The following is a 12,500-nucleotide window of genomic DNA, read 5'->3' on the forward strand; positions in this document are numbered from 1 at the left end:
ATTCCTTTCCTCCTCCCCCTCCATTCCCCTCTCCATCCTTTTCCCCCCTACATCCATTTCTCTCCCGCCTCCCTTCCCACTTCTCAGCTAAAAGTCCCCACTCCCCCTCCATCCAATTCTTTCCCTCCTTCCCTCCCACCTCTCAGCTAAAAGTCCCCACTCCCCACCCGGAGGGGAGCCCGTCCTAGCAGCAAACACAGAAAGTTGCGATTGACTTTCGGGTTGGACCGCTTGGGCGGACTACACCCCCACCCTCCTCTGCCGCCCCTCACTGCCAGCCCAACCTGCTCCCCCCTAAGCGGCAGCGCCCGGGGCAAATGCCCCACTCGTCCCCCCTAGCTCCGCCTCTGATTATATATTTTTAGATATACACATAGTAAGAGTTGTGATAAATGCCCTCTTTAAAAAATAAAAAAAATGAATCTCATGTAGTTAATCCCCCAGGTGCTCTAATTATCTGAAGATTCTGAGCTTTTAACCAATGGGTGCAGAAGACATTGAAGATCTTCTCTACTCTCACACACAGGCTTAGTACTAGAAACCAGTCAAATAAGGTGTTACAAAAGGTACATAGTAGATGAGGTTGAGAAAAGACGTATGTCCATCAAGTTCAATCTATGCTAAATTTACACGACAGATACTTTATCCTATATCCGTACTTACAGTATATTGATCCAGAGGAAGGCAAACAAAACCCCTAGTGACATATCATCCAATGATATCTCATAAGGGGAAAATAAAGTCCTTCCTGACTCCAATAATTGACAGATTACTCCCTGGATCAACATTCTTCCCATGTATACTTATTTGGTATATCCCTGTATAACTTTCCTTTCTAAAAAGATGTCCAACCTTTTTTTTAATAAATCTATTGTAATCTACCATAACAATCTCCATAGGTAAGGAATTCCACATGTATATGCCTTTACTTTAAAGAACCCTTTCCTTTGTTGCTGGTGAAATCTCTTTTCCTCCAACTTTAAGGGATGACCCTGTGTCCTTTGTACTACCCTTGGGATGAATAGTTCTTTGAAAGCTTCTTGTACTGTCCCTGAATATATATATGTGTAACATGGTTAGTCTACTCTGCCTCTCTTTCCCTCCTGTCACATAAGTCCTTAGCAGTCTAGGCTGTGACAGGCAGTCCTGTGGGCAATTGAGCCCCCTCCTGCTCCTCTCTGAGTGACTGCAGAGGTAATGGTGACTCATGATCTGTGTGTAGCCTGTCAGGGTACAGACCTTGAGCCCTCCCCTTCTGGTTCCTCAGGGAGGGAGTGCCAAAGTTAGGGAGTGCACTCCCACCATTCCAAGAGAGTGGAGGTGTGTGGCCTGTCTCCTCCCTGTGGCAGAGAGAGGCCAGCCTGGCCCTCATGGCTGGCTGGCTCAGAAACATCTAAGGCTCTACATTAGAAGAGCCAGCACCATCCATATACCTGGAATACTCTGAGAACCCTGCAACCGCTGTATTACCATCTACTACAGTGACTGCCAATAAAGCCCTTGTTCCTTTTTACACCTGCCTGGATTCTAGTCTGTGCACATGGGTGTATGAGATTGCTTCAGAGGGGACTGCCTCTAATATTCTAAGAGCATACTGAAGCTGGAGGCGTTAAACACCGGATCAGAAGGCACCAAAAGCCTGTCCAGGTCTCCATATCACCACAGACAACTCAGCTCTCCTGAACCCTCACAGGTACGCCGCAGCACAACACCTGTAGCTGGAACAGTATCTCCCAGAGGGTGGGGGTACATGTGCTACATAGGTATATAGTTATGATATCCCCTCTTCGACGCCTCTTTTCTAATGTAAATAAATCTAATATAGCTAGACTCTCCTCATAAGTCAGATTGTCCATTCCCTTTATTAATTTGGTGGCTTTACTCTGCACTTTCTGTAGTTCCATAATGTCTTTTCTAAGGAGTGGTGCCCAAAATTGTACTCCATATTCAAGGTGTGGTCTTACTAATGCTTTATAAAGGGGTATAATTAGGTTTACTTCCCTTCCATCCATTGCCAGTTTAATGCAGGATAAGATCTTGTTTGTCTTTGCAGCTACTGCATGACTTTGGGAACTATTGCTAAGCCTGCTGTCTACAAGCACTCCTAAATCCTTCTCCATCAAGGATTCTGTTACAGAGGTACAGAGTATGGGTATACTTCTGCTATACATGCACAGGGTATATTGTGGTTATACTTCTGCTATACAGTACATGCACAGGGAATGGGTATATTTATGTTACAACGGCACAGGGAATTGGGTATATTTCTGTTACAAATGCACAGGGAATGGTTATACTTCTGTGATGAACACAACTGTGGTTAGTGTCAGTGGTTGAGGTTGCACAGTAGTGGTCCTGTGTTTGAGAACGAAAAAAAGAACTAAAAGATTGTGGTAACCCTCCCTGGCCTGTATGTTAGAAAGATTTAACACTATGTAGGATTTAATAGTTGGCAGGATGAGAATGTGGACTTGTAATACTCTTGGTGAGAAGATAAAACGGTAATGCTACCTCTACTCTGCAGGAACGTCTCACTTCCACCAGTGGACGTTTGCTTCTGAGCATCTTTTCTGGGAAGGGGTAAAAATATGCCACATAGGCCTATATCAGGGGTGGCCAACTCCAATCCTCAGGAGCTACCAACAAGTAAGGTTTTCCCGATATCCCTGCTTCAGCACAGGTTAGGCAGTCTTCGACTGAGCCACTGATTGAGCTACCTGTGCTGAAGCAGAGATCCTGAAAACCTGATCTGTTGGTAGCTCTTGAGGACTGGAGTTAGCCGCCCCTGGCCTAGATTTACAAAACGTATATGGTGATACCGCTGTACGTTAATAGTAAAAATATATATATACTGTATTTACCTCCATATTTAAAATACGTTTAACGCTTAAATAACGCAGTGATAAATCTCATTTTATCGCAGTGCTGTGAGGGGGCTAAAATGTAAGCCCAGGATCGCTAATTAGCACGTCAATGAGTGTGCATTACCTAATTATATATGCAAGAGTATTACATTAAACAAATGAGCATGCAAATGTCTGCAAATAACAAATGAACGACTATTATGTAATGAACACGCTAGGCCCCAATACCTGGCGATATCGGTTTCAATTAATAGCGGCCATTTTTTTACCACCTACCGCAGGCTGGAGTGAGGCCGATCTTGCCTGTGTGTATAATGGCCACTGTAGACATAGAATAAAGAATAGTGGCACAGCTTATAGTGCAAAGACCACCAGGGTGTCCCTACTCTTTATTCTTTGGGTTATTGGCTGTTTGTGTGATTACACAGGACTGTTGTTGCTGAGCAACTGTAGTAGCTATTTCAAGCACTGTGAGTGCACCTCTCCTTGGACCACTGAAGGCACATGCAAGATAAGACGAGCCAACCTAGAATCAGTGATACAAATGCATGATATTTACATCAATAATGTATTATTAGACTAACCTCTTAGAAACCTAACTGGTCATCATCTAGTCCTGGTCCACCCCTGATTGATGCAGATTTGTAATGAGTTCACGCCTACTTGTATTGCCATCGTTAATCAACACGGTGTTACCGCTTCGTTTGGTGTGTGCAAAGACGACTTAATTATGGCAACCAATATAGGAATAATAATTCTGAGTAAATCCAGCGGAGTTCTGAATATATAATCACTGCCACCCCAATATTTCCAAACACAAAGTCTTTACTCTGCAATATAGACCTTCTGTAAATCTAGGTCTATAGTATGATACGATGCTCGTGTACACCAGGTATTACTGGCATGTGATTTTGGCACAGATATGAAATGGATATCATTACCATAATACCTTTTTTGTAAGAACATTCAATAGCTGTGTAAAAGCACATTCCTATTCTTTGTCTACATCTGTACAGCTTTTGTGTGTGATGAGGTGAAAACATTATCTACGTGTAACTTAAGACAAATGAATGGTTTGCGCCCGATTAAGAAACTAAAGTACTGACGATAGAAAGCATAAAAGCAGAAGAGTTTGTTTGTATATTCATTTCACTGGGAATTCGGAGAATGGGATACGAAACACCAAGCATTGGTCAATACAGATTAGCTAAACAAACTGGGGGGGGGGGGGGACATACAATGTGCCAGACAGAGAAATGTATAAAGGAGGCTCAATAGCGGAACCCCAAAATATGAGAAAACACAAGTCTCTTGAATATAGTGTATGCACAAAGAAAGAGAATATCTCAATTAAATTACAAAAAAAATACCAAGGCAATTCAGCTAAATGTAAGCACTAGTAGGCTGTTGAAATATTCCAATATACACAAACAAGTGTTACTATTATATATTTAGAATACATAATATATATATTATACATTTACGTGTGTGCGCGTGTGTGTTTGTGTGTATATATACACACACACACATACATGTATATGTATCTATAGTATATTACACATGTATACATATTTTGTATACTGGCCGTCAGTTTGCCCTGCTGTTGATACGAGCAGCCTAACTTAGATTGGACTGTAGTACGGAACATATTAAATTTATTCAAATGAAGAAAAAATATTACGATACAGTACGAATGCAGTGACAAATAACTACGATTTGCGAAACGCGTTGGACTAATTTTGTCCTGAGTGAAGACCCATAGTAATCCAACAAGCGGAGCTTTAGGAGTCTTAAGACACGCCGTTCCTGATGGACACACTTAGGACTTTCTTTTTAAGCAGTTAAATGATTGCTTTGCTTCTATGTAGCACTCTGCATTCGTACTGTATTATAATATTTTTTCTTCATTTGAATCATTCTCATATGTTCTGTACTGCAGTCCGATCTAAGTGTATTTCTTTGTGCATCTTACCCAGTACAGTAGCGTGTTTCTGCCCATCAGGAAGTAGAGGACTTCCAACTAAGAAACAGCATTGTTTTCACTGCTGTATGAACTGTTACACTTTACCATTTTGGACACTTGGACTTTTTGATGGTAACCTTCTTTTGCTACAGTTTTGTATTTTATCATTTATACCCTCCAAAAGGAGATGGAATCAGTGAGGTGGAACGGTTTTACTGCACCCCTGATAACATGCCCTTCGTTTGTTGTATGTTCACTCCTATCCCACACTTGTTTGTTTGGTAACCTATACACTCCCTTGGTATATTCTCCTTGCATACCAGCATTAATTACCATCATACAGTATGCACTGTTTCTGCCTTATTATATTATTATTCTGTTTGATCTAAGCACCACTTTACAGGCACTAGGTACATTACCTACAGGTGCACATTTAGCCCTGCACCTACAAGCCTGTACCTACAATATATATATATATATATATTCTGACAGTCACAGACTCTGTATGTGAGTAGGTTGCATTATGCAGGTTTTCCAGGGTGCAAGAGGTTAACTCCTCTGGAGAGGCAGTCTGCAGGTGCACCCAATTCAGAATGAACTCCTGATTGCAAGGGGGTTTATATGGCAGCCAGCAAGCTGCCAGAGCACAGATACTTTCCCCCAACCAGTAGGACACTGGCTGGTACAGTTCCCCAGGCCTGCTGGACCCAGGGTCTGCTGGGACCCACACCCAGGAAACGGAGTCACAGCCCGCGGAAGAAGCAGGGCTGCCTTTCTGCAAGGTGCCACAGTATCCAGAGGGACTGCCTGGAGAATCCTGGGATGCATTTCCCAGCACCTCAAGCTAAGGACTATATATTTTATAGTTTGTAGCGTTTAGAAATGGAAGTTAGCCTAGCTACCCAGTTGGTGAGTCACTGGCCATGGATGTTTAGTAGGCCTCCCTACGGTGGAGTAGGCTTTATTTTAATGGGTTTGGTTTTGCCTTAAAGGGACAGTGTGCCTACAATACTTTGTTTTGGATGTTGGAAAATAAACCCTAAAAGGGTTAGTTAAAGCCTCAAATACATTGTGTGGACTCTTTCTTACCCTACTGCTAGGCCGTCCTGCCACAAAATACAAACCCAAAATAAGTATGGCGAGATGTTTGCTGGATATTACCCGAAGAGAAGAAAGAGTGAATGGGTTTGAAACCAAACAAAAGTCTGTGACATCATCACAGGGGTGAAGAAAAAAATTAAAATGTCTGTGGGCCAGACATCTCGCAAGAACAAATGACCATTGTTGAACAAAGATGGTTCTCGACTGGAGTTAAAGGGAAATTAAAAGACCAAAATGACAACCAAAGGTAAGATGGGAGGATGAAATCAATTTGTTGGAGGAACGTGGAGAAGAAAGACTTGCAACTACAGTACCATAAATGGAAGATCATTGGGGCGACTTCATCCAGCAAGGGATCGACAAGGACTAAAGGTGATCATGAGGATGATACATACCCCTCACAAATAAACATACAAATGCATACATGATTCATGCTTTATATAGCAACAGCAAAATGTGTATTATACTGTTACTTATGCATATAGTTAAATATTTTCATTTTATCTAATATATTGTTTAAAAATCCTATTCATATTTATGAATTATCGAGACATAGAAATGAATGGATTTATTTTGGTGTGTGTTATGCAATTGCTTGTTATGCAATATATTGACCCTCTATTGTATAGCTACATACTGTCTAGTCTTTAACATAGTACTTTCTCCTTGACTTCAAAATACCTGGCCCTTACTCGCACAACTGCAGATTTGATTGAATAACGAATTATTTGTTACAACATTTAGACATCACATTTAATTTGTGTTATTGTTTTGTAGAGCTTTTCATTATTCGGAGAACCAAATCCAGACATCTTTTTTTGTAAGGCAGAGTTCTAAAGACAAACACTGTGATATTAATACACTGCAAAGTACAACATGATTAAAGATGAAAAAAAGCAAAGCAACATTTTTTCACAGATGTAGTGGGGGCAACATAAAACTTTAAAGAAAACACTGGAAGACTAAAATGTGCATTTTTGACCAACAAAGAACCTTCTATGCTGGGGCATTGTTTGCATTTTATAAATTGTGTAATAGTCTTTTTATATATTCAGTTTCTGGGCAATTAAGTAGCATTTGTGCTTCCGTTGTACACACAAGCATTTCTGTTTGGCTCTTAGCTTGCCCTGTAACAGTGGTGGAGGTGATAACGCCATGTCCAGTGTTTGTATACATTGTTAACGTGCTATGTTGATTTGCAGGTTCCCTGACAGCTGCAATCCAACTTTCCTCACACTTTCCTTCCCCCCCCCCCCCCCGTGTGTGTGGAAATGGTGCAATGTGGGCCAAACACGGGGGCCACCTGCGTCAATGTGCGAGCAGCGCCCTGCATATGAATCCTTCTCCTGCTGCTTCTTACTGAACAGTTACAGGAGATCTCTTTGGAGCAAAGAGAGAGAAAAACGTCACCAGTTACAGGTGTAATGTTTGATACTGTGCAACTCACTACAATATTGTGCGGTTTCCTCCCCTAAACCCTCCTGTAACCAACCCCCCCAAAGCACTCATGGTGGAAATGAATTAACCAGGAGGGGGAGGGGAGAAAACGGCTCAAAGCTAGTTGACACATTCACGTAGGGCAGGGGTGGGCAACTCCAGTCCGCAAGGGCCACCAACAGGTCAGGTTTTCCGGATATCCCTGCTTCAGCACAGGTGACTCAATCAGTGGCTCAGTCGACAACTGAGCCCACTGACTGAGCCACCACTGCTGTAGCAGGGTAATCCTGAAAACTTGACCTGTTGGTTTAGCAAACACTGTGGTTCTCTACATCAGACGTGGGCAACTCCAGTCCTCAAGGGCCTCCAACAGGTCAGGTTTTAAGGATATCTCAGCTTCAGCACAGTTGGCCCTTGAGGACTGGAGTTGCCCACCCCTGATGTAGAATAACGCGGTGTTTGCCAAACTTGATACATATCCCTTAATATCTTGGGACTTCATATCCTTTGTCACTTCATGCCCCTCTGATCCCCTCACACCAAACTATCTCTTTTTTTTTTTTAAACCAAAGCTCATCATGCCTCTAGCTATATAGATTGTATCTTAATACAGCAAACCCGAAGGTATAGGAGTAGGGTGTCAATTGTACATCAACGTACTGAGATCATTACTAAATTTGCACTTCTATAAAATAGCATGAAAAGTGGCATATTTTTTTTTGCTCTTTGCACAAAAGTGCCATGGGAAACGGACCAATTAAACTTTAAAAATAGAAAATTCCCTCAGGATTTTTCAGTGTAACCTTATTCCATTTCCTATTCCCAATGCATTTATGATTTTATATATATATATATATATATATATATATATATATATATATATATATATATATATATATATATATATATATATTAAAACCACCATAGTCATGAGACTACACACATTCTAATTCATGCAAGACATAATACAATTAAAGGTCTTTTTTTAGGGTTCTGTACATCTGTTATTATGGGAATGTAAGCTTACAGGAAACAAGTTAAGAGGCTCAAGAATTTCTCTTCACAAAAGTCACAAACCCATTTGCTATTGAAATATAATTATTCCACCTAGAAGAAGAAGAAAAAATCTGGCACCGTTCTCAAAGCAACTGTGTAATCCTTTGGCTTTAGATATATGCAAATTAGTCAAATATGAAATATTAATACATTAAGCAATGTCAGTATGGAGAGTGTGCAGAAAATGCAAGAATGGGTTTAGCTCCTCCTGCTAGTGTTAAAGAGGCAATCCAAGCAGTTTAAAAAAAATGTTTTCATCTATGCAGCCTTTGATTACCTTTATTGAAAACGAATTGCCTAAACTGCCGATCGATTGGTTCTCCCGTGATCGATCACCAAGATCCTGGTTCCCAGGATTCACTAAATGGCTGCCTTTCAGTTTCAAATCAATCCTTCAATCAGTATAACTGACCTGCTGCAATGTATTCTTATATTACTAAGGTAACATCATCTATTGTTACACTTTGTAGCTCAAACGGCTGGGAATATTGGCAACAAATTATCACAAACAGGAAAGTGTTACAAATATTTTGCACCGCTGGTGTGCTAAAACCCGCTATAGAAATCAAATGATGCTCAGTATATTAAAACTCTTTAAAAATGGCATTAAGAGTTGCATTTTCAAATTAAAAAACGTAGTAGGTATTATCTAATACTACAGAACTGATTTATTTGTTAAAAATTTTTTTTTTTTTAAATACATGTGGGATATTTTAAAACACTGAATAATCTGGCTAGATTATTGTGAGAAATGCTGGTCATTAGTCAGGGAATCTAAATAAAATTGGCTATATTCACTTTCAATATTTCAAAGGTGGTTTCTGAATGTCTTTTGAAATAAAATACGTAATATGCAATCACAGTGATATAAAAAATGCACAAAACTCTAAATGCATACTACACGAAAGAAACGCCTTGGTAAATATAATATATATATATATATATATTATATATATATATATATATATATATATATATAATATATATATATATACATGCCCTTTATGTTTAAAAATGTAAATATTACACCTGAGCACAAATTACCACATGCACCACATACTGTATGGTACAGTGCTAAGTTTTCAAGGTGCATTTTTTTTGGTAGCTAAAAAAAAACTCTTACAGTAAGAGTGTCTTGTGCACAGCGGAAACCTGCAGGCGTTGTTTTACCTGTAGGCTAAGCATTATGATGTCTTTCTTCAGGGTGCTTCAGGCAAACACCTTCTCGTGGAAGTTCTGCCTGCTAAAAGTTTGAAACATACCAGGGAAAAGGACCAGCTCTCACTGGGCAAATCCTATATTCCATCCTGTACTGAGACAGCATTGTTATTGTGTGTCCTAAAGCTATAGAGAAATGAAATCCCCAGAAGAGGCAGAAAATTCACAAAGACAACATCGCCCTGTATCCCTTTTTACAGTAAACATAGCAGATGAGGAACACATTTACACTGAAACAGGAAGCCAAGCGTTTCTTCTGCACAATTTCCTGCCAGATCAGTTGAAAAGGTATTTGATGTCATTAGATCTTCATGCTGCCCCCAAGAATGCAGTGCAGAAAACCCCAAAAACTTTGAAGAGGTTTTTCATGTATTATAAAAAAAAAAATTCCAAGACTACCAGCCATCAAAGATTAAGCTGAATAAACTCAATCTGTAACCGATTTTATATTTCTTTCTGGAAAATAACGATGCTGGAATAACTTGCAAGCTGGCACACGTGAAGCTGGTTAACTTCCTAGAGCGTTGTGCAAAATGGAAAGTGGGAAGGTGTTTTTTATTTCTTATTTTATTTCTGTGTGTATACGCATTTGGGAAATGAGAAATATTGATGGATTCATTCAAAAAGGGTCTGCAGATTTAGCAAAAATAAAGGGTGCTGTTTTTTTTTTTGTTTTTTTTTAAAGGCTCCTAGCTGCAAAATCTGGGGCCAAAAAAAAAACCCAGCACAATGACAAAAAATAAAACCAAAAGATGTGACTTTTGTTTTTCTTTGATATATAACTAGTGCTATTGCAATAAAGCAACATTATCCCACATTAGCAGCCGAGTAACCTTAATAAATAATCCCCCAAATTGTTTGAAAAATAATCATTTCAGGTATATTATTAGTACTGCTGTTTTTATTTATATTTCAAATTGTCAAAACAGTAGTGCATATAAAATAAAATACAATGTTCACATTCTGCTATGGGTTAAAAAAAAATGCACATACTTTGTAAACTGCTGACAATATTAATACATTAGGCCAAATCTAAAGCTAATAGGTGAAGAATTTTGACATTTACATTTTTGCTATTTATCTGAGTATTCATTTGGAACAAAAAGCTATATAACATTATGATTAATGCACACTATATAATTCCCTGCAGATCATGACATTGTTCTCATCACCTGTCAAATAATGGCATTACAATAAAAATGTCAAACTTCACACCATTTTTCTTGATCTCATCTATTTACCAAAATGTGCCCTCTTTAGGAGACACATTAAATATGATGATACCTACAATTTCCTTTTCCCTATAAAAGAATAGCTGCTGGCACATTTACCGGTGCATTGCCACTCTATAAAGTTTTAGCAGAAAAGGCTTTACAGCTGGTTCTGACAATATATACACAATGAATACAGGCATTATCTCTGACTTTTTCTGCCCTGACAACCTGACAAATAACCTTTCCCAAACAACAAGTTTGAGAGACGGTTTGAGACTTGCTAGTAGAACGCAATAAGGGCAATTACAATAATGACAGGGTTCTGCATATGACTACTTAACTCATGCGTATATTAGTGATAGTTCATACATGGTCTTAACCACTAAATTGCTGAATGGGCCTGAAACCCAGCAGGGAAGATGCAAATTCACCTTCTGGATGACATTTTGCCAGGTTTTATGTGCAGTTTCAATTGTACAACACCTTTATCATGCTTCACTTTAATCAGCGGTGTAGCTTTCACTAAATCGCAAGTTCATCACAAATTGTGTGTGTGTGTGTGGGGGGGGGGGATTCAAACATCAAATGTAGCCATTGACACTTGTCTAAAAGATCATACAGTAGCTGTATGACCCTGGCGGCCGCTAATAAATTGGGGCAGAAAATAGAACATTTTCCTATAAAACTGCACCACGTGTACTGTTTAATTAAATCATTGAAAATAGAAATTTGTGTGCAAGGTTTGCAATATGTACATGGATCAGAAATTGTACTAACTATGTAACCACAACAGTAACATTTCTAGTTGTCTCTTTAAAGGTATGTGCAGAAATGTGGAACGGCTCTGTGAATTTTCAATGATGCATTCACCAGTTATGCTGTGAAATTCTGAACAGAATAATGCATCATGTACTTTTTGAATACAATTCATTTTAAAGGAGGTTCAAGAGCAAAAGGAAAATGCATATGTCCAGTTTTGTACATAGAATTAACTTTTGCTATTTTATTAAACAGCACTGACTTGGTTTGCCTGCTCACCCTCACAATCCTATCACAAATTATTGCAGGTTTTAGATGCGTCGTTGTCGTATGTTTTTGTATTATTTGCTCTGGGAAGATCTGCTGCTTCTTATAGCTGGTTAGTGCAACATACACACTGCTTTTAATCAGGTAATTAATACTGTATGTCACTGAACTTATAGGAATCAGGAGCCCTGCAGAGTTGAACATATAATGGCAAAGCTTCTTTATAAGGTAGGCAAAAGAACTATAAAAAAAAAATCACGGCAAACAGGAGAACCTCCGTAATGCATTTTGAACGGTAAACGCATGGCACACACATTCTCTGCCAGATGCCTGGCACCATATCAAAAACTGTACAATGCAGAATCTGTGCCAGCACAATAACCCGCTCCGTAATAAACAAAATATCTGTTTGTCGAGTGTACGGTTTTTCCTTTAACGGTATAGAATTTGCATCATTCACTAAACTCTCACGGCAGCGTCTCCGCGGGCAGCTACAGTGTACGCACAGCTACAAAAGCCAGAAAACCAAAGGATTAGCCATCAGTGGCGGTGACTTAGCCACGGAGTGAATATTTCGGGCATTTGTTCCATGTTATATTATCCGCACTCTTAAAAATGAGT

The 12,500-nt window shown here is 39.4% G+C and overlaps 1 protein-coding gene across 26 annotated transcripts in view; it reads right to left on the bottom strand.

Annotated features, from left to right (window-relative positions):
• The window catches only part of TCF4 (transcription factor 4), a 408,258-nt gene that overhangs the window by 89,718 nt on the left and 306,040 nt on the right, over positions 1-12,500 (bottom strand). The window contains exon 1 of one of the 26 annotated variants that reach the window (XM_075586861.1): positions 9,592-9,750. The exons of the other annotated variants lie outside the window; for them this stretch is intronic. Coding sequence (XP_075442976.1) covers positions 9,592-9,606 — 15 coding nt within the window. The 5' untranslated portion in view covers positions 9,607-9,750. Of the gene's footprint in view, positions 1-9,591; positions 9,751-12,500 lie in introns of those variants that run through there. 26 annotated transcript variants of the gene reach the window in all.

This window comes from Ascaphus truei, chromosome 1 (assembly GCF_040206685.1).
Source record: "Ascaphus truei isolate aAscTru1 chromosome 1, aAscTru1.hap1, whole genome shotgun sequence".
NCBI classification, from domain to species: domain Eukaryota; kingdom Metazoa; phylum Chordata; class Amphibia; order Anura; family Ascaphidae; genus Ascaphus; species Ascaphus truei.